This window comes from Haliotis rufescens, unplaced genomic scaffold (genome assembly GCF_023055435.1).
Source record: "Haliotis rufescens isolate VD_foot unplaced genomic scaffold, xgHalRufe1.0.p SCAF_3, whole genome shotgun sequence".
NCBI lineage: Eukaryota > Metazoa > Mollusca > Gastropoda > Lepetellida > Haliotidae > Haliotis > Haliotis rufescens.
The window spans coordinates 23,499,626-23,527,266 of NW_025964001.1; the positions used below are offsets into that span (position 1 = coordinate 23,499,626).

The window sequence follows — 27,641 nt, forward strand, 5'->3', positions numbered from 1 at the left end:
TTTGAGAAGGTTGTTGAGTTGAATAACCAAATCACCACCACCCCATCCAGCAGGAATTGGAATGTTACCATCGTGTCGAACCACGGATAAATAGTCAGTTGGCATATTTTAATCAGGTATACTACGAATTGGGCGTCCATCCTTTCTCGACACATTCTCGAACACTGGGATAATGGGATTCTCCAAATCAAAATAATACGTCTCGAGAATATTCAAAAGTGAAAAGAAATCGTTGGTAGCAGATTATTTATGTAGTTTGAAAACCAAATATATTTCGGTTAGACTGAAGGTTAGGATAGGTCCCAGCAATCTATGCTTGCTAGAGTCTACTTAGTGGATTGGGTAGTCAGAATGTGTCACGTGGTTGATAACATGTCATCATGGCCCTACGGCATGCAAGGCTGATCATAATATCAATCACTGGATTGTCTGGTCCTTAATCAATCATTACAGATCACCCCCATAGAGCTGCAATATTGCGGCGTTAAACGACAAACATATTGACAGTTGTAAGAGATGACGAAAATAGAGGTGGAATAATTAGGCTCTGTGTATATTTCTACCATTTGGTATTTTGCAAATTCGACAAATAACCAATTTCTATCTGTTTGGACACGTCTTAGAATTTCTAGTTGGTAAGGTACTATGTGTGCGGATGGCTTCATATTGCCGTACGGTCATGTAACTGTGACCTTTATGTAATCCATGACGTTATAAACGCCACATACGCAAGACAATCGGATCAACTTGGCTGATCCTCAGAAAACGTCGGCGACGTCTTAACTACAAAAGGAGGCGTATGTTTTGCTGCTAGTTAAATCACGGACCGTGTGACAGGATTTGATGGTAGGTCGTTAATCAACATACTATTGCATTTATATTACGTCGTATTAGATGTCTGTGTGATAGAAAGTCCAAAGGCTTGTGAATACAAATACTTCAAAGGAGATATACATTTTCTAGTTACGAAAACGACGAACACAAAATGCATTGGATCACATTTACCCTGTCGGAATTCTTGGTTAGGTCCCCATTCTTGTCGTACGAATATTGGCTGACAGGACCTGAGCCTAACTGTGGTGGACTGGGTAGATTGAGTTGGTTACCAATTACTTTTCAACATAGTCCCCTCCGAGGTCCACACATTTCTGCCATCGAAGCTGGAGTACCTGGATCCCACTGGTGTGGATAGAAATCCTCCTCCTCCTTATTTGCATAATGCTTGCCAGACAGTTCTTTCTTCAAGTTTTGGAAGAGGTGGAATTCTGAGACCTTGGTAATGCCCAGTATATTCCTCAGAATGTTCTCAACACTCTCATGAGAGAGTTAACCTGTTGAGTTGGAGATACTTGATGACAGCGCCGTAGTCACTTTCGTCCATTTTAATCAACAGAGAATACCTAGTCACTTTGATGCCCACGGACATATGAGGCCTGGTTTGTTGTGTATTTGTGTATTTGTTTGTTCTGTATTGTTTGTTGTGTATTTGTTTGTTGTGTATTGTTTGTTGTGTATTTGTTTGTTGTTTACTTGTTTGTTGTGTATTTGTTTTCTAAACTGCCTGTAAGCATGGACAGTATTGTACTTAATACAAGCAACGGTTAACGGTGTACTGTATATCCTTCGTGGAACTTCCCAGCCACCCCTCGAAGATGAGACTTAAAGTGAAGTGAGTGGTCACGCACTTGCATTTCAATTTATTTTATTTTTAGAATAAACAAAAATAACTATGTTTAAAAGAAATCCTGTAACACTGTGGGCCAACCCTGAAAATCCAATGGTTCCTCCCTAAAATACAAGAAGAAGAAGAAGAATACATATCAGTAATGGTGGGATTATTTACCACAAATTTATCAGTGAAGAGCTTAAGATAAGTGTGGGCTTCAGTTAAACATTCGATAATCCCTCCACAATTCAGTTCACTCAGGTATGCATAAGACAGAGTGCAGCGGGGACGGGATGCGTCCGTAAAATCTGAAACTTCGCCAGGCGAGTTTATTGCTTTTTTCACAATCTCATTAAAAGCAGATCTCTACCGCAAAACAAAGACTTTTGTATAGCGGTCGCGAGAACTATGATCTGATTTTTATGAGACTGTTTTTTTTCATAAATGTTAAGTAATGTGTTTTCTTGTTTCTTTTACGCCATAAAATAGACTTACCATCTATTTCGTTGAATATATTCCAGACCACCGAAGTCGTATATTTAACGCCAACTGTAGGAACGACATCCTACTTCACCACATCAAATCTTGCTGCGACTGCGGAGACAGTGGTAAGCTTATATCCTAAATATATTTCAGTAAGTTTGTTTGTTTGTTGTTGAACGCCTCACTTGACAATATTCCAGCTATATCACGGCTGTCTGTAAAAAACACCGAGTCTAGACCAGGCAAACCAGTGATTGATATCATAAGCAACGTCCCACGCCGTCAGGGTAAAATGACAAAGCAGATGTTGTTGGGGAATCCCCACGAACAGCAATCATGACATAGTCAAACGAAGACAGAATGCTAGAATGGGCTAGAATAGGTCTTCATCAACCCATGCTTGCTGCAACAAGCGACTATGCTTGTCGTAAGAGGTGACTAACGGGATCGGGTGGTCAGGCTCATTGACTTCGTTGATGCATGTCATCGTATCCCAGTTGCGTGGATCGATGCTCATGGTATCAGTCACTGGATTGTCTGGTTCAGACTCAATTATTTACAGACCGCAGTCATATAGCTGGAATATTGCTGAGTGCGGCGTTAAACAACAAACAAACAAAAGAAGGCATTCTTGTCCTTATCTGGTGCATGAACATATACACCGTCCCATTTCTTTCCAGATATAATAGACTTGTCTGATGAAAAAGGACGGGTTAAAAACCTACGAAATAATCTAAACGATTATGGAACGGATTACCTAAAGAGAAGAGAATCTCTCATTTTACTCAGAGTTGATCGTGAGTATATATTTGAATCTGTGTCTAAAGTGGGAGTCAGTTGGGTTTTACGTCAATGTGAACTGTATTTCAGTTATATAATTGCGTGTTAGCTCAGTGTGTCCAAAAAGATGGTATATGAGCAGATAGCTGAAATATTCATCGAGTACTCATACAGCATTTTAGCAGTATCGGTAATGAGACGGATAAGCACTTGAAAACATGACGACATGTATTCCTTTTGTCGTTATTTTTCCCGAGTGCTTTTTCCACGTTGTCCGAGTGGTTGGTTGTCGGTTCCTAGTGCTTTGTCATCTTCTTTCCGACCGATTGGTCGTCGTTTTCCCGAGTGTTTTGTCGTCTTCTTACTGACATCTTCCCGAGGCAAGTGATACGAGAGGTGGAATCTCATTGGTCCATAGGAGAGGCTTAGCGGGGACATAACTGGTGATAGCCACTGGTGGCGCTATGATCGAGCCCAGTAATTCTAGCCTAGTTCGGCAGGGGTGGAAACTGGACTTTTAAACTCAGTTTACTCTCTTGCTTCGGGAAGATGTCTTACTGAGTGCTTGGTCATCGTTTTCCCGAGTGCTTGTTCGTCGTTTTTCCGTGTGCATAACGGTATTTCAGTTGCATTGTATATCAATAGTGTGACAACACAATGTAGGAGGAAGGTTTACCATTCACATTAACACGGGTAAGGCGAGGGAGTTTGTTTTTACGACACTTGCATGACGAGCGAACACCTTATCCACTAGGCTACCTCTCAGACCCGGTTAGGTACTGAAGGACAATCGATCATATTAATAGAAAGCTGGGATTCAAACCCGCCATCCTCTGATACAGTGCACTGGGGCGTATCTTGATGGACCGATACCTGTCGTAACAGTACTGTTGTCAGCACACGCAAAGAAGGGCGGTCGAGTAGCCTAATGGTAAAAGCGTTCGCTCGTCCCACCGAAGACCCGGGTTCGATTCCCGACGTCACAATCAAATGACATCACTTATGGCTCTGCTACTGAAGCTGTTAGCAGTTCTTTTTACACTTAAGACACTGCTTATTACTGTCTACAAACTGAAAAAGTTGGAAGAATGATGTTGAATGACAAATAAAATCTCACACGAGTGTCTTTTGATATCAAATATATATCAACATGAGTTGATGAATGTCGAAAACCTCCTCGGCAAGCCTCAGTTTTTCCACTTTTATCCACTCATGTTGATATATATTTGATATCAAAAGACACTCGGGGGAGATTCTCTATGTCATCGGTATGTGTCACGATGTATGAAAGATGGTACTTGTTGTTACCCTGCCTGGCGCTCGGCATGAATGGGATCAAACAAGGACTGGTCGGCTCGGAGTCGGTATACTGTGTCTGAGTGGGGTATTCATGTTAAACTGCAAAACAGCATATCAGTGAGCTGGCACTGTAAAACCGGCATTAGTGTAAGCAGACACACACACGCATGCACGCACACGTGCGTGCACGTGGCTATAAAGTGCAATAATCTTGAAAGCGTCGTTAAACCCATTTCACCTCACCTGTCATCTAACCTCACCTACTCTGTATGTTACTGTGATTATTTTGGATAATGGGAGGAGATTAATAGTCGGATTCTGTTTGACAGATTTAAAAAAAAAGGATTTAGTCCACCATTCTGTCATACTGATGTGGATTTTCTACCTGTTTATAGACTCAAAAGGAGAAGACAACCAAGAGAGCTTGAAGTTTATCCCGCTGCTAGCAGGTCTCAAAGGAAACAGAGAGTTTACAGGTAAAGTCAACCAATGTTGTTAAAAGCCACAGTCAGCAATATCCAAGCTGTTTCACGGCGATCTGTAAAAAGCATCGTGACACAGGGTCACACATAGTGACCATCCGATCCTCGTCGTAGTCGGCTCTTGCTATAAGCATGGGTCCATGGGAACGTATTCTGACCCGGGCTCCAGGTGAAGCAGGCGGATGACAAGCTAGTGTTGAGAGACACTGTCACGAGTAAGTAAGTGAGTTGCGTTTACGCCGCTTTTAGCAATAACCCAGCAATATCACGGCGGGGACACCAGAATGGGGCTTCACGCGTTGTATCCATGTGAGGAATCGAATCCGGGCTACTGGCGTGACGAGCGAACGCTTTAACCACTAGGCTACCCCACCGTGCTTCTTGTCGATGAGTTGACCTAACTTGGTCATGTTTCATATATTCCATAAACTAAACTAAGTGTTAATGTTATTACTGCACAGTGTATACATAATGAATACGTAAATAAAATAAAAAATCGCTTGTGGAATGCCTTTTGACGTTGGCTTTGAATCGTATTCATTTTTATCACGACATGAAAGTTTCATACATGATAAGCCCAACGTGAAAGCCAAGAATACGGGTATTGTACTGACGAACCAAGAATCTAGGGTTCTAAGCCACAACCAGCTGACCCTTCTCGCAAGGGACCTTCTAACTCTGTCGTGTGCTTCGTGGAACATTGCGCAGACGTACAAATTAGATAGAACTACTCTAAGCCTGTTAAGGTAAAATGTTATGACGCATGATTGCATGTTACACAATATTGACAGGTCCCTGTTTGTTAATGATGGTATTATACTCACCACCAAAAGAAACGCGAACCATAGAAACACATAGAGAAGTATATACGTTAAGGAGAGATGTTTTCCAATGTGTATAATTACTGACAAAACTAACAGTCAAGTGTTATCACAAAGTGACTTTTCTCTTATTACGATATGCTGCACGTGATTTCCAAACTTTACTCGCAAATCATGCACGAGACAAATGGTGCATCTCGAGTCATCTATGACGTCACATGTGATGCGTTCATGAGCGTCGGTTCTCACAACATACCAGTATGTTCGCTTGTGTGTCGAACCAATCTAATATATCTTGAATGTAAGTAAGTCTTCATATATTAGCCAACATATTTGGCATTGGTGTTTCTTAGGGCGGTAAGTAAATAATGAGAAACTTCAATATTTTCAGAAGCACTTAATCCCATTCGAGAAGAGACGGCTTCAAGTGGCACCACAAACACACAACCAAGCAAGACCAGACGAAGATCTTCCATCGTGGACTTCAACCTAGAAGATCTGAAAAACGGGAAGACAAAAACAAAATCTAATAGTTCTAGTGCGTCTAGGAAGTCAATATCACGACGTTCCACAACGCGGACATTAATCAAATCCAAGTAGCACTGTCCCAAACGGCAGACCTAGTTGTTTCCACGGAGACGGTTACTTCCGGTCAGACGAGCACGCTGAGTGTACCCGACGTTCACTCGGTCATGACATGGTAAACATTTCGGAAAAGAAGCACAATTTCATATCATTGTGTATGTTTGATCGGGGGATGATATTTCGACGTTTCAGACACCACATAATGATAATTGAGTGATTGATTTGGTTTGGTGAGTAAAAATAGATAATTTTTAATCCAGTTGGAGACAGTTGAAACGCTAGTCCATATGTGTGATTGGCTGGTTGAAAGAGGTAAAGGTAGTCCCATGTTCTATATATCACAGCCATGTGTTAATCATGTTTCGAACCTTTCCCTATACACTCCATTAGCCTTAGGCGTGTCAGAAACCTTTGATCGTGGGTCCGATTCCCGGTTGATCAGATCATGTTTCTATGTTTGTCAGTACCATACCCGTGTTCGTGGGTTTCACCAAAGAGGTAAACGTCTGTGATATGCATCACTTCGGGCTTTCCTACAAGAATAGGTCCCCGGAACGCTGTTTGGTGAGTGAGTGAGTGAGCTTGGTTTAACGCCTCTTTGAACATTATTACAGATATATCACGCGTGTCAGCTTAATGTTTAGGAAATGTCCCTATGGCATGTCGTAAGAGGCGACTGAATTCGATCTGGTAGTCAGGCTGACTTACTTAGCTGGCTGCATGTAATCGTGTCATGGCGGCATCACCAATCTTTCAATCACTGGTGAGCCTGTTCCAGACTGGCTTATGTGCAGGGCGCCGTGATATGGCCGGATTAATGCTGACTGATACGTAAAACAAACAAACAATGAAAACAAGATACTAAATCACATGTCAGCATTTGTTTCTTGTTTTGTTTCACATTTGATGCATTAATAAAGAAACAAATTGTCAGACTCGTCGTATTTTGCAATTTCCAACATCTTCCCAAAGCAAGGGAGTTAACTGACTTTAAAAGTCCAGTTTCCACCCTTACCAAACTATGCTGGAATTCTGGAGTTACATTTTGATTGGACTATCGAGTCTATGCTCAGTCAAATCAAAATCGGGCAATGAACGGGACATTCGGTTTGTAAACAACATGGATTTAACGTGCAGATTTCGATCGACTGCAGGATTTGCAAAGCATGTGTAACGTCATCTCGGCGTCGACAAATATTTTGCAAATCTGTTCATGTTTTTTTATCAAGGTACTCAAATGATTTGATGCACTTCACGAGGTTAGGCCCATTTTATTACAAAATAGATGTTGATCACAATTAGATCGTCTTGACTGGGCGCCGCCATGTTGTTTTAAGCAAATGCAAGGGATCATTCGTCACCACTCATCCCCCTATCAATGAATGTTATGTGCGAAAATACGACAAACCAATCAAAGTGCGCGTACGACAAAGAATCCCTCAGGAATAGTTTTTGAATTTACATATATCTTGCATCTAAAAATATACCCAAGATACAGTTATTTTTGTTCAATCATGCTGCATAATACCGCATTACCCGGTGTGCGGGGTGGGGAATTCTTTTAGCTATGCCCGATTTTGCTCTTAGACCGGTCGCAAAAAATGGTCACGAGAGGGGCACGAGTTGCTATTCGGAATAACACGACTTGGTCACGAATGGCAAGTGATGTGAGAGATGGAATCTGATTGGTCAATAGAAGGGACATAACTCGTAATGGCCATAACTCGCCACTGGTGGGGCAACGACCGAGCCTGGAAATTCCAGCAAAGTTCGGCTCAGTCAGTTAACTCCCCTGGCTCAGGAAGATGATTCCGACGGCATATTTAGACATGCGTCTGGGCGATTCAGGTCTTCAGTTTAGGCCGTGTGCGTGTGTTTCACCAAAGTGGTAAACATCTGAGACCTGCATTGCTTCGGGCTTTCCTCCCACATTAAGCTGACACGCCGTGATGTAACAGGAATACTCTTCAAGCGGCGTTAAATCCAACTCACTCACTCACTCACTTCAGCTCAGGGCGGATGTATACTACTCAACTTTTGACAGGGATGTTGCGAGTGTCGGAGTGGGGACTGAATGTGACTGATTGCTAAGAGGTGTCGTACAAATAGTATTTGATATTGCCATGGACACATATTCTGTTTCGTTGAAATAAAGAAACACAAACTTCAACAGTTTTTGTCCTCGGGGTTTGGCCACCGCGGTATTCGTATCAAACGTTGTGTAGTACACTCCAGCAACACTGCTCGGCACAGCTTAATCGTGACATTCACGCCCTGTTGGATTCGAACAAGGTCAGTCCCAATAATCCGCACTTGGAGACATGCTTTGTATTAGCTGTGTGCTATGAATTATCGGCTGGGGCAACAAGTATGAGTGAGTGAGTGAGAATGGTTTTACGCCACTTTTAGCAATATTCCAGCAATATCACGGCGGGGGACACCAGAAATGGGCTTCACACATTGTACCCATGTCGGGAATCGAACCCGGGTCTTCGGCGTGACGACCGAACGCTTTAACAACTAGGCTACCCGACCGCCCCCAACAAGTATGACACTTGGAAGGTTGGATCCGTGAAGATCCGGGGTAGAATAGGTCTTCATTACAGTTTATTCAGTAAGAAGGACATAGGCCCATAATACAGACAATGGTTGATTGCATGAACTACGCATGTCAAGGAAGTAATCGATTTAAGTTTCTCTTAGCCTTTGGACTTTATATAGATATAAACATGTGTTATATACAACATCAAAGTTTTCTAATGAAAAATTCAGTAAAAGATGTTACAGTTTGAAACTTGATATACTGTTTAAGATACATATTTCTTAGGGCTGAATATTGCTCACATACAAGTAAAACATGAAATTCATCTTCAATAAAAGATATACCATTTTTTATACAATATTTACATAATCGTTCAGTGTATGGGACATTTGTGTATCTCCCCAAGTCAACTGCAAGTTTAAACATCTGAAACGAGTCATACATATTCTCAGATGTACTGGTATGGGGAGTGTAAGATATTTTTCTACATTTAACAGGGATTTAAAATGTTTATAATAAAAGGTATCAGATATACTATTGATAGAACTACACACTGATTGTTGAAGGTTATCAAATAATCTTTGCTTAAAAAGAAGAATGAATATCTTCACATTGCCAACATCTCGTGTTAACCATAAATATCCAAAACCTAATTTAAACAAGATGTTCTTAATGTGAGTAGCCCATGTGGTGCGACCAGAATGGACCAGTGATTTGAGCATTAAATAGCACTGGCGAGGCAGTCTGTGCTCGTCCAAACGCAGTAGCCTGCACCAATACTTGGTGGCCCTTGTGGTATACACAAGTTGGAGAGGGGCTCTTCTGCACTCTCCTAAAACCATTGCATTGTGTTTTGTTTTACCTGTATTTAGAAACCATTTACACATTTTATTCTGTACGTCTTCAATAATTTTACAATATGAGATGCCCCGTAACAGACAATAGTCACAATCATAGCATCAAATATCTTAAATAAATCTTGACAGGGTATATTACCAACTTTCTTTTGATATCAAATAATGTCATAATGGCCTTGTTACTCTGTGCAGCAAGAGTATTTAATGCCTTAGTCCAAAAAGAGTTTGGGCGTGAACACAATACCCAAATATCTATAAAACGACACAGTTTCAATATATACACTATTAAATATCCATTTTTCATAATGTGTAAGGGGTCCACCATTTCTGAATACCATAACTTTAGTTTCCTTCAAGTTTACCTTCATGCCTGTGGTATTGCAAAAATGTTCCAAGGCATTGATCTTCTTTTGTAAATTTAAAGGTGTATCAGCAATAGATGACACGTCATCAGCAAACATAAGTGCATATATTGCTGGGCAGTCTTTAGTAATAAAGACGGTTTTTCCTCCATAATTTTCCATAAAATTTACAAGTTTATTCATGAATATTTAAAAACGTCTGAGGGCTGAGGATGCATCCTTGACGGGTACCTATATTGCACTTAAAGTATTTGGATAACCCAGCAAGTGTTCTAACACAGGCACACAGTTTATCGTACATTGATGTAATAATAGACAAAAACTTTCCGAAGACACCAATATCTGCCAAACTCTGTAACAACATATTGTGATCAACATTATCAAAAGCTTTTGAGAAATCTACAAATAAGCAGTAGAACCTTCCTTTCTTTTTACATGCATACTTTTGGATAATGGCCTGTAGTGAAAATATATGATCTGTCGTGGAATAGTGGGGTCTAAATCCAGCTTGAGATTCGTCAAAGACATTTACAGACCGCCGTCACATAGCTGGAATATTGGTGATTGCTGCGTTAAACCACAAACAAACCAAACACAACGTGGAAGGTTTTGCCAAGTGGTCTCTAGAATATGGCACACGACACGTACAACTCGGAGCAATGCCTCCCATCATCCTCGGTTATCCAGGGTATTATATCTCCAGTGTATATTACTCAAAAGAAGTTTTGGATTCTTTACATATTACAAGAGTTATCACGACAAGACATTATAGTAATATGTAAGAATCGGGTGTTCTTTAACTTAATTTGAGTAGTATATTGTGATAAAAACCTGGGATCTGTATTACCACCAAAGCTTCGTTTCGGAAATGACGTCACTATCTCTCTGATCCCTAACTGGACGCAGAATATTTAACTCACTTGAAATCAACAATCACAAGATTTGAGTAAGTGAGTATGGTTTTACGCCGCTTTTAGCAATATTCCAGCAATATCACGGCGGGGGACACCAGAAATTGGCTTCACACATTGTACCCATGTCGGGAATCGAACCCGGGTCTTCGGCGTGACGAGCGAACGCTTTAACCACTAGGCTACCCGACCGCCCCTTCAAGATTTGATCAGATAAGAAGACTGTTGTTCATCCTAAAGCGGAAAGATGTTTACACGAGTGTGAAGATAGTGCTTGCTGTCAGGTGTTCCCAGTTTTCTTCCCTCTGTTGTTTGGAGACGGAATGTGTAGTAGGTCTCGAGTATTGATGATACCACTGCTTGTGTCAACCATGAACGAAGTGCAATTTGTATGGATAGCAAGTTTTGGAGTCTTTTCATTGGACCCTTCATGGTGGCGAAAGGGTACAGAGTATTAAACACAATAGACTGGAGATAGAAACACTATCAAGACTTACCGAGAATGATCATTCAATAAGTACAAATGTTATGAAGTTGCCGATATACTACGTTCATGTACAAATTCACCTTCTCTTACTTACTTACTTACTTACTTTGGAGATTTAACGTGCGCTTTCCGACTGATGCGTATTTCGCACACGGGCCCGGCCAGGCCATTTAATGTGTTTCCGAAAGGGGCGAAAGTGGTCTGTGCAATCCAAGAGGGGTTTTAGGGGTTGCTTATATAGAATTTGGGAATTTTGAGATTTGGAATAGATGCCGATGGGGTTGGGGAGGAGAACTAAGGGAGCTGGGTATGGTAGACGTTTGTTTGTTTATGTGATTTTGATTTGGTCGGTTATTGTGTTTTTAGATGCGTTTTATTAGTTCCGTTTTTATTAAGAATACGCCTAAGGCCTTGAAGTTTTCTAGTTTATATCTCTTACTCTGTCTCATGAGTTTTATGGTGTAAAACTTAACAAGGGAAGCCAACAGATAATGGGCCTAGTAGTTATAGACAACTGGAAGCCAGGACCTACATCATCACTAATTGATAGCTGGATTATTACCAATAAGTTTCAATTACCAGCGCTAATTACTGTAAAGTGTTGGCTTCGATTGTCTATTGCTAATCACCTATCAGCGCTAATCATCTGTTGGCTTCCCTTGTTAAGTTTCCACCTTTTGTTATCTTAGTACTCTTGTTGTCCTTACCTGTACATCGTCACGATATGGCTGAAATATTGCCGATGTAACGTAAAACTTTAACTCACTCACTTACCTGTACATATATGCTCTCTGCCTCATAGCATTCATTCACCTGATGAAGGAGTAAGCACATACTCCGAAACGTTGTGTTCCTCATAATAAAGAAGTTGACATCCATAAATTCTCTTCCTTAAAACTATTTCAGACAAAACACTATCAAAGTACATGTATATTTCTTGAAAATTGCATGACAGATTAACTATACTTATATTTAATAAACCCAGTTTATTCATTAATTTCCTTTGAGCAGCATATACATTTGTATTTAAATATCCAGCCTTGTAAGAAGGAAGACAATCTCTTGAAACTCGATTGCTTCTGTGTGCTTGAAGACCGACAACCTCTTCACAGATACGATTTATAGAATACTGAACTAGTTGTTGCAATAGGTTCGCTTTATATTTCATTATCTTTGAATAACATGTTTACATATTCATAACTGTTGGTTAATTCTGTAGTCCATGAACCTGACACCAGCTTATCACTCGCTGTTAAGGATGCTGATTGAGTTTTAAAGAAGGCCGTTAGTCGCCTCTTACGACAAGCACAGTCGCTTTTTAAGGCAAGCATGGGTTGCTGAAGACATATTCTACCCCGGATCTTTTATATTCTACCCCGGATCTTTTATACGACTCTCAGTATATTATCACTTTCTAAATGACATTGTGTGTTTATATCATCATCAGCATGTGTCAAATCAAATAGTGATAATACCAGGTGTTCGCTAAAAGGTGAGTGAGTTGGGTTTAACGCCGCTTTTAACAGTATTCCAGTTATATCACGGCGTGTCAGCTTAATGTGGGAGGAAAGCCCGAAGTGATGCATGTCTCAGACGTTTACCACTTCGGTGACACCCACGAGCACGGGATTGGTGCTGGCAAACCTAGAAACACAATCGGGGCGAACCGGGATTCCAACCCACAAACACAGGTTTCTGGCGTACCCAAGGGACGCAACTCTGCACAGCGAATCGCGGCGTCCTAGACGACTGGGCCACCCCGTGCCCTCCCCGAAAGGTGTGCGTGTCGTGCCCCAACGGTGGCAACGCCCCAAACACATGCAAAAGCAAGACAATTGTTCACCGGAAAAAAAACACTAGAACATATGGTACAAGTCAACATAAATATTTGAATCAGATATCATTTGTGTCACTGATAGATCCAATTTGGTAATGTATACATCCGTATTACAAACACTAGAGTCATGGCCCACTGATAAGTTAAAAGTGAAAACCCTGTCGCGATGTATGTTGATGTGATTCCAATGTACATGCGTTCTACAAGCACTAGAATACCCACTAATACCACTGTCACGATGTATGTTGATGTGACCGGGGTAACAATATATTTGCAATGCAGTAAAGATAGAATACTTGATAGGTTTAAACAATGACATGGCGATCTTTCAAAATATGTTTTTCAATGTTCCTAATCGTGGATTAGTGAAAAGTAAATTTTATACGTATTGGGTTTCAATATAGTAAAATCTGTGTGAAAATTTTCTTTCGTTTTCTAACGATGGACAAATAAATAAATAATGGAATTCATCACCTGTGTCAGATAGTTTACAAAGTGGACATTTTAAAGCTACTTTTCTCCATCTCCCACTTTTCAAGAATATGGTTACAAGATCTCAACTTAAGTAAGACTCGCCAAACGTTTTCCCGTGGTACGTTTAAGTAAATTAAAGTAAATAAACTTTAGACAATCCTTTTTTAATGATACCATACATTGTGCCCTATGAAGTCGTATTCGATTCTCTTGCACTCACCCAACCCGATCTGTTGATGTCATTTATTCTTTAATGGACTAAATGACGCATGCTGATGTCATATATCGGTTGCGTCATGACACATATCATCGTGCAGCCAGGCGTGAATATCAGGAATCACCTTCGTCTCATTAACGCTGTGCAGCTTCGCACATAGAATACATGGCCACCTATATGGACCCATTTCATCATATTTCATATTCCTGTATTTGCTTTTCCGTTCCAATATTTCCAGATATTCTGCACTATGAGTTTCCAAATGTAACAAGTATTCAGCAAGTTCTTTGGGGCTTTTAAACGAGTCTGCATCAATATATGTTCCTTTAGGCAAAAGAGCCTCATAGTCCGCCCCACCTCTCACGACCGGAATGGCTGTACCTGAGTACACTTTAAACAGCTTCTCCGTTATGTAATCTTTACACAGGGAGTTCTCAAACGACAGGTAAAATCTGTAAGAATTCAATAAGTCTAAACAGTCTCGCCATGTCCGTCCACATTCCTTTGGTCCGCAACGACCATATATATCAACATGAATGTATTTCTGAAGCTCCTCAACATACTTCCCTCGTCGATTAAACGAGTTGCAGTTGCTCACAAACCAGACGACTGATCCCGACTTGTTGTGGGCGATGTCAAGGAAGTTCTCATGGTCCAAGTGTCGTCCTTCCTGTGTGGGGTCCTCTAACAAATAATTGTACGGCCAGGTGATGTCGGAATCAAAGCGGTACGTCATAGTCCAATTAAATCGCCCCAGCCAATTCTTTTGTCGATAAACTTGGTCATAATGAAAGGGAGGTTCCCATCCAAAAAATATCCAGATTTGATCAGGACTCGCTCGAGGGAAATCTGATCTCGGCATATGAACACCATTAGCCAACACCGCATCAGCTGTCGCAAGCAGGGATTTGTTAACCGTCAGCACGCAGTTCGCAACTGGGCAACCATCGAATGATGTCTGATTCTTTATAAAAAAATTTGGGACATTAAGCCAAACGATGACCCTCTTTGGAGTCGACTTTGGTACACCGCTGTTCCTCTGTGAGCACTGGGCTGTCTGCATTTCCATGACGAGAGGGAGATTTGGTGATATACTGACCGTGGTTTTGTTCTTGGCGTTGCCAAAACAGGTGGTGGCGTTTGGTCTGAAAGTGATTTGTAATTGTTTATTACCTGTTGGTTGGTCAGGCGTCAATCGATAAGATAATGGTATGGATGTCTCAAGGAGTAGCTGATATAAAGTTAGGGTTAGGATCGACGTCATCATCAAACAGGTTAAGAAGACGCACATTATTTTGGAGTTCATCTGAAAAGCAATTTTTAAAAATGGTGAGTGAAGTCTTGACATAAATAATTGATGTTGATAGTATACTTTATTGACAGTTTACTTCCTTTGATACAAAAGACGGCGGGGTAGACAAGTGGTTACGGACGGGTTCTATTCCCGACATGGTGAGGTGAAATGGGGTTTAACTCCGCGGTCAAGATTATTTCACTTATATGTGTGTGTGTGGCTGCTTATACTAGTACGAACTGATGTCGGTTTATTGTACTAGCCCACAGAGATACCATGCACCTGTTTAACATGGATACCCCGCGCAGACACAGTATACTGACTCTGAGAAGACTAGTCCTTGTTTTATTCCAATAATGTCGAGCGCCAGACAGGGTAACAACAAGTACCATCATTTAACGTATTTGGGTATGACACGGCCATGGGGTCGAACCACGACCTTCCGCACTCCGGGCGTCTCTATACCCACTAGACCACGGGTCGGTCCGTACGTAGAGAGCCTTGGTTTAGAAAAAAACCCAACTCTTCATCGAATAATGTCATTCTTGGTTGGTTAGTTGGTTTGTTGTTTAACGCCGCACTCAGCAATATTCCAGCTATATGACGGCGGTCTGGTAATAATCGAGCCTGGACCAGACAATCCAGTGATTGATATCATGATCATCGATCCACGCATTTGGGATACGATGACATGCATCAACCAAGCCAGCGAGCCTGACCACCCGATCCCGTTAGTCGCCTTTTACGACAAGCATAGTCACCTTTTACGGCAAGAATGGGTTGCTGAAGACCTATTCTACCCCGGAATCTTCACGGGTCATTCTATCGTCGTCTAAAACGTATTTGCATAAATTAGGCACATTGTAAATCTCGCTATTTGGGACACATCACCGTTCGCGACGTTATTTACAGTATGTTTTGAAATCTAAATTTCGTATATTTACTCGTATAATGACAATAATAGTATATGAGTGGTTACGGGTATCTGTCTTTTATTAAATCACCAATGAGCATTCCAAAACGCCGCCGATAACCCTAGAATGGTTTTGCGCAAGGTATTAAGCGTTGGTTGGTTGGTTTGTTGTTTAACCCCGCACTCAGCAATATTCCAGCTATATGACGGCGGTCTGTAAATAATCGAGTCTGGACCAGACAATCCAGTGATTGATATCATGAGCATCGATCCACGCAATTGGGATCGATGACATGCATAAAAAAAGTCAGCGAGCCTGACCACCCGATCCCGTTAGTCGCCTTTTACGACAAACATAGTCGCCCTTTACGGCAAGCATGGGTTGCTGAAGACCTACTCTTCCCCGGATCTTCACGGGTCAGGTATTAAGCGCTGTAGAATATAATTGAAAAGTGTTATCAATGCGATAACCCAATCTGATAAACTTGGTATCATTATCCGATAAGCAGCAGGAATATACCACGTTATACCAACTCGTTCCAGAAGTAGAGATAAAAGGAGATTAAAGGAACCGCGGTTACTGAGGAGAGATCTATTTAATATAACAATGCCCGCTTCCCTGCTCGGATCAGGAATCGCCGTGGCCCCATCGGTTCTCGAACCAACAACCATCTTGATTGTGTTTCAGGAACTCGTAAATGTTCGGGTGTGTTTTAGCTATCCTACTTTTCATCTAATTATAAAGGAGATGAGTCAGTTTTAATTGTGTCTTTTTTTTCTAGTCCATGTGGGTAAATCAGTGTGTATTCGACCATTATTGAACGATATCACATTATTTTCGACACACCTGAAGCTTAACCCGAGAAGATCCGGGTTAGAATTGGTCTTCAGCATCCCATGCTTTTTGACGACTAATAGAATCGGGTGGTCAGGCTCGGTTTCTGGGTTGTTGCATGTCATCTTATCCCAATCGCATAGATCGATGCTCATGCTGCCAGTCACTAGATTGTCTGGTCCAGATTCAATTATCTACCGCCGTCATATCGCTGGAATATTGCTGAGCGGCATTTAACAACAAACAAACAAACCTGAAGTTTATATGTCTTCTAGGCCAAATTCCCTTATTTTGATTTTGCCAATCCGAGCAGAAATTCCGATTCATATGCATAAAGAAACAGTTCAGCTAGAAGAGGTGCACAATTGGTGTCCATGGGGATGCCTATTTGTTGCCTAAAATTTCACATAGATGTTATCAATCAGCAAGTCCACCATTTCACATGTGACTATTATTTTTCTCGTGAAGAACCGGGTTAGAATAGGTCTTCAACCCATGCTTCCCGTGAGAGGCGGGTGGCCAGGCTCGCTGACATTGTTGAAGCTTGTCATCGTATCCCAAATGACGTAGATCGATGCTCATGATCTTAATCACTGGATTGGCTGGTCCAGACTCCATTGTTTACAGACCGCCGTCATACAGCTGGAATATTTCTGAGTGCGGGGTTAAATAACAAACAAACACAGATTGTTTTCTCAGTAAACGTTTAATAGAATACATTTGCTTTCATTTTTGACAAATTTTCCCCTGAACCTCTGAAGATAGATATATAATTGTATCTACGGTAACCACGTTTTGTACCAAAAGCCCCATAAATTAAAGAATGAAGTTTTCCCTTAAATTTGTCAAGTGGTATGGGGGGGCTGTACAAAGTTGAAAATCCAATGTTTCGACACAATTGAACTCTCTGAGATATCCAAAATTCAAGCAAATCCTTTGAGAGTTAATTCCATTTGTCCACTTGTCTCAGAGACGTTCTGTGACTATTAAGAAAGAACGTCCTTAGGAGCTTTGGATTCCAGCACAAAATGGGAATGGACGTGCCTGAGTATTTTTTGCAGATTTCCGCCTCAGTTAACACACTGGCCTTATTCTAGGATGTAACATTATTTGATATGTCAGGTTTACCAAGAAAGACAAACAATACCTACGGCAAGACAAATCAGCATTTCCTTAAGTTAAAGTTTAATAGTGATGTCTAGTTACTAAAAGACCCGAGTTCATTAAGACTCACAATACTGTACAGGGAACGTGAAGAAGTAGATGAATTACACGCACTTTAGGCAAATCCTTTGAGAGTTAATTCCATTCGTCCACTTGTCTCAAAGACGTTCTGTGACTATTAAGAAAGTACGTCCTTAGGAGCTTTGGATTCCAGCACAAAATGGGAATGGACGTGCTAGTCCGGCAGAGAGGACAAAATCCAAGAATTGGGGGATAAAGTTTTTTTTATTGCTGGATTTGTTTAAGTACACATTCTAGGTTATGAAATTGACTGATGACACTCTGTCATCTTTGGGCATTTTAAAATATTCAAGATGGCCGCCAAGATGGCCGCTAAAACATGAAAATATCTCTTCCGTGCTAATTGTATGGAATATGGGACTACTTTTGGTGCATATCACTATTGTTTTGCCTTCAACATATTAGAATATGTTATTCTTAATGAAATAGTTTCATTTGGAAATGTAATTAATCAAAATAATAGGCAATATTGTCTATGAAAAACCCCAAATCAGTATATATCGTTATATATACATTTGTTATTATATTATTCAGTGTCAACTGGGATGCTTGTGGATTTTCTAACGATTGTTAATGTTCTATAGTTACAAAATAAGATAAATTCCCACTGCATTTTGAAATCAAATTATAAAAAACAATAAAGATAATTTAAAATAAAAATAATAGTAACCTCAAAAGAGGTGCAAATAAAGCAAAACCTATTATGTCTGTTATACACATGGTTATGTTAAATTGTGTTAAATATTTTTAAGAAATTCATGCCAAAACAAACTGGGCCAAAAAAGATTGGGCCAACTTTTTTGGAAAAAAAGAATGGAACAATTAATGACTGGTCCCTTTCAATGGCTGCCTCAAAGCTTGAGCTTGACATCTCAGCATGCACTGCAAACACGAAAACGACGTTTTTTTCCGTATATGGTCATTGGACCGAAAAACGACTAAAAATTCATTAAAATTGATTTATTGGTTAGCGTCTAGAAAGTGTCCGGAAAAGCGTCGAGTTTTTCAAGCGTAAAATGGACGGAAAAACGATGCTTTTTGCTCCGCCTTGTACAACTGTTAACGGCCAATCAGATGGCGCTGGTCCCCCGACGCACGTGATGCCAAAGGCTTCTTTTCGGAAGCATAAGGTTTCGTATTTCTGGCATGGCTTGCTCTAGTATCTGTCGCGCGCAGTGCAGCGAGATTTGCTGATTAGTCAGTTTTAGGATATGTAACATGGTAACGGAATTCAGACACGCGCCAAGAAGTCAAACCAAACCATGCTACCAAGTTTATTGAGATAACATATCCCTCCGCTATGTACAGTTACCTCTATCGAATAATGGGTTGTGTTTCATTTGGTTATAACAGTAACTAATTTTGTAATGTGAAGTTTACACGATACACGGCTTTTCCATAGGACGGGAGGTGGGTCACATGACGTTTATCACGTGACTGTATTCTTGAAATTACGTAAACACTGACTACTTCCACATTCCTGGGGAAAACCCTGGGAATTCCCAAGTACGAATTCCTACAGAAGCGTTGTTTTTCATCATTTAGACCCTTTAATTTTGAACGTAGCGTCTTAGCATACTCTGGGATAAGTCATAAAGTTTGGTTGCATGCCCGTTCAAGGATACCCATCCTAGAGAAAAAAACAACCCAAAAATCCAAACTATCGTAGTTACAATCTACAGCAATCTATGAATTTACCTTAGTATCTATTTGACACATCTTTACAATCACCTTTCAATGTTCGGCCAATTGATCAGTGATGACAAAGGCTTGAAATCGCCACAGGTTAATTAACAACTTCGGAAATATCTCCCGTCACGTTTATAGTCGGCCATTTTGTACTTGATGTAAATGTATTACAACGCTCTGTCATTGTGATTGACTTACTGAGGTAGTTCTTAACGGACCTTCTCATCTAATGAGGATATTTTTTGGAATACATTTCTTGTAAACAAACTAAAACAGATGTTCCTCGCTTTGGGGGGAACTATTTTATTCCGGAATGGCCTATTAAAGCTAATAGTAAGTCAAGGCACAATGCGTGTATATGATCTGTTATTATATGTGTTTAACAAATACGGTTTTTGGCGTTAATAAAATACACTGATGCAAGTATATTCTAATCAAATCAATTGGATAATTGAATATGCTTTATTTTACATATTACATAACATCACTACACAAAATTTGGACATTTACAGTAACACACTACGGTGATCGCATTACCCACCTCTTTGAACAGTATTTTAGTTATATTGTATTGGCTCAGAGCATTATTGTTCATCACAGCGTATAGACTCGGCATGCAGATGAACTCATCAGCGCATTTTTATACTTTATCTTTTAACTGGCATGTTAAACTTCTATTTCATAACTTTATTTGCACGGCTCACTATGGAATCTTGGAAGGGACATTGTCGCGTTGTCGTATTGCCGCATTGACGCCCTTACAAAAACAAGCAAAACGTGTCGAAATTAACCAAAGCGCGACAATTCGACAACGCTATATTTTGGCCATTTGTCGCATTGTCGCGTTGTCGCATTGTCGCTCTTTGAATAATCTTTTTCTATATTTTACAAAAGGGCGACAATGCCGTAACGCGACATTTTTCAATGTCAAAATATGTCTCGTTGTCGCATTGTCGCCCCATCACAAATATGTATAAAAGGCGTAAAGTTCAGTTAATGTTACAGTTAGGAAGCGGTAACCAAGTTATATCTGTCGTAGAAGTTCAACTTGATACATGTACGTCTTGAATTGAAAACACAAGTCCGTACGCGAGACCATAACGTTTTATGGTGAGCTCTTCTCTATAAGTGCTTAGTGTTCAGCTCCCAGTTCCAAACACGTTGTACCTCATCAACAATCCACATTTCTCTAGTGCAGTGATAGTCCGGAAGATCTTACTCTTGACCGTATCAGACAACTGACGAGTGCACGCCTGACCTGTGACCTCATTACACCCCCCATGAGGTGTTTGCAGAAGGGAGAGGGGCAGGAAATGTGTGCTCCAGCCCAGCGCGGAGCTCGCGACACACTGTATATACTGCATGTTGTATACAGTATATTGCAGTTGATATACTGTATACTGCATGTGATACTGATTTGCGGAAAAGCTGCAGCTTTCAAGATTCAAGATTCAATTTGCATTTATTTCATATACAACAGACCGCCGTCATATATCACTGGAGTGCTGCCGAGAGCGGCGTTAAAACAACTTGCTTTCATAATGGGGCGCTGCAGTCATTTAAAATGGAACCGTATGCATGTGTTGTACCAACTCAATCACTCTGTTTCGAATATTCAGCAGCAAAAATATATAATAACCAGCTGTGAGGAGAGATATAAGATTTTTATAAGCAGTAAAATATGGATGATAAAGGACCCCTCACTAATTAGGTTCTTGTTTACTTAAGAGCAGAGTTGGCCATGTTAGATGATATAACGGTGTCCTCCCAGATCGCCTAATTTCTCCCCACAAGGTACCAAAATACAATTAAGTGATGTGGGTATGCCATGCCTGGATGAGATTTATAATTAGGTAATGTGGGTAGTTGGAACAGTCCACTTTACTGAATGAAGGGATGACAAGACAACCAGAGATACATAGTTTTACATATTTTAATCAACAATATATTATAACAAGTAGCCTCTATCAAAAACTATGTGTCTCTGTGTCTCTTGTTGAATTAGCATTAGATAAGGTTGAGAAATAATTTGGAAAGTGTGTCGTCTCCTACCCCAGCTGGCGCCATCACAAACCGTCAATCACCCACTGAGTCATAGCCCCGACAGCTGAATGTCCTGCTATTTTTCACAAATTAAACTACCAGCGGCGGTATTGATTTAAACATATTTTTTTTCGGAAAACCAAATGGATTAGGCACAAGTGACACACTTACGAGGCCTTCTCCTATTACATTGTAGCTCCAGTGTCTGCTTCAACCAACTCACTAACCGTGTTATTGATGATGAGGAAGAAACCTAAACTGATTGTATGTATGTGAAGAAAACCTTGAGCCAATATTCATTTTTGAAAGTTCAGAATAATCAATTATCCTTAAAAAGAATGCCGTGCTTGTTGACTTTATAATGTTTCGACAGGCATTTTGCCAGTTATCTTGCTTATTTAAGAATCAAATTATGTTTTAAATGATACCAGTTCATTTAGAATACCATATTCTAATTAGTTGAAAGCAAAATATTAGTGATTTGCTCAAAAAGTGGTATCATATTCCATACTGTTAGCAAGGAAGCGATATTTTCATGTTTTGGCGGCCATCTTGTCGGCCATCTTGAATATTTCAAAATGCCCAAAGATGACAGAGTGTCATCAGTCAGTTTCATAATCTAGAGTACATCATTAAACAAATCCAGCAATAAAAAAAACTTTATCCCCTAATTCTGGGTTGGGGGAAAATATTCATTTCTCTGCCGGACCGAAAAACGACTAAAAATTCATTAAAATTGATTAATTGGTTAGCGTCTAGAAAGTGTCCGGAAAAGCGTCGAGTTTTTCAAGCGTAAAATGGACGGAAAAACGATGCTTTTTGCTCCGCCTTGTACAACTGTTAACGGCCAATCAGATGGCGCTGGTCCCCCGACGCACGTGATGCCAAAGGCTTCTTTTCGGAAGCATAAGGTTTCGTATTTCTGGCATGGCTTGCTCTAGTATCTGTCGCGCGCAGTGCAGCGAGATTTGCTGATTAGTCAGTTTTAGGATATGTAACATGGTAACGGAATTCAGACACGCGCCAAGAAGTCAAACCAAACCATGCTACCAAGTTTATTGAGATAACATATCCCTCCGCTATGTACAGTTACCTCTATCGAATAATGGGTTGTGTTTCATTTGGTTATAACAGTAACTAATTTTGTAATGTGAAGTTTACACGATACACGGCTTTTCCATAGGACGGGAGGTGGGTCACATGACGTTTATCACGTGACTGTATTCTTGAAATTACGTAAACACTGACTACTTCCACATTCCTGGGGAAAATCCTGGGAATTCCCAAGTACGAATTCATACAGAAGCGTTGTTTTTCATCATTTAGACCCTTTAATTTTGAAAGTAGCGTCTTAGAGAGGGGCAGGAAATGTGTGCTCCAGCCCAGCGCGGAGCTCGCGACACACTGTATATACTGCATGTTGTATAAAGTATATTGCAGTTGATATACTGTATACTGCATGTGATACTGATTTGCGGAAAAGCTGCAGCTTTCAAGATTCAAGATTCAATTTGCATTTATTTCATATACAACAGACCGCCGTCATATATCACTGGAGTGCTGCTGAGAGCGGCGTTAAAACAACTTGCTTTCATAATGGACGTGCCTGAGTATTTTTTGCAGATTTCCGCCTCAGTTAACACACTGGCCTTATTCTAGGATGTGACATTATTTGATATGTCAGGTTTACCAAGTTCTTTGAAACGTCTTCAGTCCAATTTGACATTATTCTTTTTCTTTCAGAACCATGGACATCTAGGCAATGGATTAGTCACGAAAAACAGCTTATATAGACAATCAACAACACAGACAGTGTTGACGCTGAAAAGCAATAAAAAACTAGTTTTCGACACGTCTGGCACCAGATGACACCAAAAGTAAAGTAAAACATATTGAATTGATATTGAGTGTCGTAAATAAATACTATAGCGATTGTGGTCCGAAAGCCCCGCGGGGTATAAGTTAGATTCAGTTAAAATAAACTAAACTAAAAGCGCTGAAACCTTGCCCAAATCACGCTCCATGTGCCTCGGTGAAATCACAGTACTTTCCGTCGAGCGAGAAAATGGTAGTTGCTACCGGCCAGCTTCCGGTTTGGTAATTTTAGAGAATTTGTGTCAAAATCTATCAACTATGTATGTGTGCGTGTGTGTGTGGAATGTATACAGTAACCTAAATTCAATTGGATTTCCTTGATAGTTAATCCAGCATTGGTTTACTGGTTTACGGCAAGACAAATCAGCATTTCCTTAAGTTAAAGTTTAATAGTGATGTCTAGTTACTAAAAGACCCGAGTTCATTAAGACTCACTATACTGTACAGGGAACGTGAAGAAGTAGATGAGTTACACGCGCTTTAAGCAAATCCTCTCAGTTAACGTATTGGTAGTTGGGAATCCCATAATAGTGTCAAAGATATGAGCTGAAGTGAAATGAGGTTAAATTTCGCGTTCAAGATAACTGAACTTATGAAACCGACCGAATGTGTGTGTTGTGTGTTGGACTCATGATGTTTTTATAGTGCTAGCCCACTGAGATACTCGTATCATGCAGCAGTTTCAACATGAATACCCCACACAGACACAGTATGCTGACGCCGAGCCGATCTGGTCCTTGTTTCATCCCCAGTGCCAGGCAGAGTAACAACAATACCATCTTTTAACGTTGCCTAGTGTAAGAACGCCTCCGTGGGCTAGTGGATCGAGCGTCTGCCCGGAGAGGGGAAGGTCCGTCGTCTGATCATGACTCTAAACATGGTACTAAACATGGTACTAAACATGGTACTAAACATAGTACTAAACATGGTACTATCTGGTGCTCGGAGTGAAACGATCAGGGGATCAGATCGAACCTCCGACTTTCCGCTCTCCGGGCACCAACAAGCAGTCACAAGCACACACGCACGCACGCACGCACGCACGCACGCACGCATAGATATAAAAGTGAGATAATCTTGATTGACATTTAAAAACTATTTTGTAATGCCAAAGAACTTACCGTTTCAGTCAATGCACATTTCACTTATCACAATTCAGCGTGTCTTCTGTCCCACCATACGTCTGCCCAGCTCAATATGATCAGCTTGATCGGGTTGCATAGTTCCCGGCAACTGGAAATAAATAACAGCTGGTCGGTAGGCGGCACAAGCTGACACGTGCCTATGCCATCAGCGTATAGGCCGTTGTGGTCCAGTGGGTACTGACACCCCTTTGGAAAACCAAATATAGTAATGTTTTAGTGAGTGAGTGAGTTGGGTTTAACGCCGCTTTTAACAGTATTCCAGTTATATCACAGCTTAATGTGGGAGGAAAGCCCGAAGTGATGCAGGTCTGAGACGTTTACCACTTCGGTGAAACCCACGAGCACGGGTATGGTGCTGACAAACCTAGAAACATAATCGGGGCGAACCGGGATTCCAACCCACAATCATAGGTTTCTGGCATGCCCAAGGGACGCAACTCTGCACAGCGAATCGCGGCGCCTTTGACGACTGGACCATGCGTGTCCCCCAGTACGTTTTTAGGACATTGTCTTCACCACAAAAGAATATCCACAAAACATGCATGACCCCTAACTTATTTCATTCAGTATATATTTTCTGTTCTCCGGATTATAATTCTTATAAAACAATGAACCAGAATGTTTCCCCCAAAATGGTTGTCAGAAAGGCTTCGGGTAATACATTCTTTCCTTACGAATAAGGAATCTTCAATATATCATTTCTAACCTGTAATACATTTTACAACTATTGGGGTTGTTATAAGTGTTATAAACTTTGTAGAAAGGTTTCCATGTTTGAATGTTATCGATACAAATACAAACTTTTGGGACATAGGTTAGAATGAGACCCCTAGGGGATCGGGTGGTCAGGTTGGTTGGTTCATTACGTGTCATTACACTGATGGCGGCGTCGGGCGTTGCTCAAAATACCAACCACTGGATTGTCTGGCCCAGATTCTATATTTTGCTCACCTGACTGAAAGTCAAGTGAGCTTATAACGGGGCATATTTGTCCGTCCTCTGTTTACTCATTACTGTTCTTAAAATGGAAGGTCGTCGGGTACATGTAAAGTGAGTATTCGGGCTCAACATTTAGTTTCCATATTTCACGGTATGTAAAATTTCGACCTTTTTTTACTTTGCATGTTGACCGTGCTCCTAAAGTCTCCCAAATTGGTTCTCAAAATTGCACTATCAACATCACCACGTCAGGAACCACTGGACCAATGACGCTGAAACGGCTTCCTCAGTGATGACACCTGAATCTGTCCAAGAGGTTCGGGGGCACGGGTGGCCCAGTCGTCTAAGGCGCCGCGATTCGCTGTGCAGAGTCGCGTCCCTTGGACACGCCAGAAACCTATGATTGTGGGTTGGAATCCCGGTTCGCCCCAATTATGTTTCTAGGTTTGTCAGCACCATACCCGTGCTCGTGGGTTTCACCGAAGTGGTAAACGTCTGAGACCTGCATCACTTCGGGCTTTCCTCCCACATGAAGCTGACACGCCGCGATATGACTGGAATACTGTTAAAAGCGGCGTTAAACCCAATTCACTCACTCACTCCAAGAGGTTCAAATATGATTTTCAACATGGCCCTCACGGTCACCACATTGACAAACCTACCTATGGCCATGACTCATCTATTTCTGTTTAAAATGTAATTGAAAGTTTGTATATGTGTATTCAATAGTGGGACTCAACATAAAGGTTCCGTGGTTTTCAATATAATACTAAACTTTGATCTTGTTTTGACCCATCTTCCCGAGGCAAGGGCGTTAACTGACCGTAAAAATCCATTTTCAACCCTTGCCGAACTAGGCTGGAATCCTGGAGTTACATTTTGGCTGGACTAACGAGTCTATGCATGTCCAATCAAAATCGCGTAATGAACTAGTCACCCGGTTCGTTAATAACATGGATTTCAACGTGCAGATTTCGGTCGACCGCAGGATTTGCAAAGCATGTGTACCGCCAACTCGGCGTCGACAAATATTTTGCAAATCTTTTCATGTTTTTAATCAAGGTGCTTGAGTGATCTGATGCACTTCGCGAAGTAGGACCCGGTTTATTACAATATAGATCTTGATTATCGATCAGACCGCCTTGACTTGACGCCGCCATTTTGTTTGAAGCAAATGTAAGTGATATGAGTAATGGAATCTGATTGGTCAATAGGAGGGACATAGACGGGACATAACTCGTAATAGCCACTGGTCGCGCTGAGATCGAGCCTAGTTCGACAAGGGTGGAATCTAGAATTTATAGTCAATTAACGCCCTTGCCTCGGGAAGATGCTTTTAACCATGCACTTAAAATCTCTCAAAGGCATATTGACTCAATCTGTAAACGTCTTCTCTTCTGAAATTGACAGACTGAACCTGGGCATGTTGCTTCTTATGACGACATCTTATTTTGTCTAGATTGTAGTGTAAGTTGTTTGTTCTCAGTAATTATGCAGAAACTAAATGAATATCAATGCTGACAAAAACTTTTTATAAGTGTCTGTGTCTACATATCCAAATGAAATACCGTGTCAATAGCACTAGTTTTAAAACCCCTTGGTATAGCTTGAGCATTGCTGATTGGTTTTAAACAACAAACACTCACTCACTTACTCAAAGTCCCATGTGGACATGGTTGATGACTTTCCACACGTTCCACACGTTTCATTCCTGCGTGACGTTCAGCTGTAGTCTCATCCACATCAATGTTCTGTCAGGCTCTGTGACGGGGCGGAGTGTGATGTAATGGAGAAATCTTTCGATTCCGGAAGTAGATTCCATTTCCGGAATTCACAGTTCGCCTGATTTCTCTGACCATG

At 40.9% G+C, this 27,641-nt stretch overlaps 2 protein-coding genes across 2 annotated transcripts in view; one reads left to right on the forward strand and one right to left on the reverse strand.

Moving 5' to 3' along the window:
- The window catches only part of LOC125371553 (uncharacterized protein CXorf65-like), a 7,842-nt gene extending 793 nt beyond the window's left edge, over nt 1–7,049 (forward strand). Inside the window, exons 2-5 of the mRNA XM_048403935.1 lie at nt 2,188–2,274; nt 2,830–2,946; nt 4,624–4,704; nt 5,923–7,049. Of these exons, the coding sequence (XP_048259892.1) occupies nt 2,188–2,274; nt 2,830–2,946; nt 4,624–4,704; nt 5,923–6,131 (494 nt within the window). The 3' untranslated portion in view covers nt 6,132–7,049. The remainder of the gene's footprint in view (nt 1–2,187; nt 2,275–2,829; nt 2,947–4,623; nt 4,705–5,922) is intronic.
- A 5,875-nt stretch (nt 7,050–12,924) lies between these two features.
- On the reverse strand, nt 12,925–24,917 carry LOC124120317 (glycoprotein 3-alpha-L-fucosyltransferase A-like). Its single transcript, XM_046483117.2, has 2 exons — nt 24,819–24,917; nt 12,925–15,109 (listed from the first exon to the last, which is right to left on the reverse strand). Exon 2 carries the CDS (start codon nt 15,107–15,109, stop codon nt 13,865–13,867), a length of 1,245 nt encoding a protein of 414 aa, XP_046339073.1. The 5' UTR covers nt 24,819–24,917; the 3' UTR covers nt 12,925–13,864.
- Between the last annotated feature and the right edge of the window lie 2,724 nt (nt 24,918–27,641).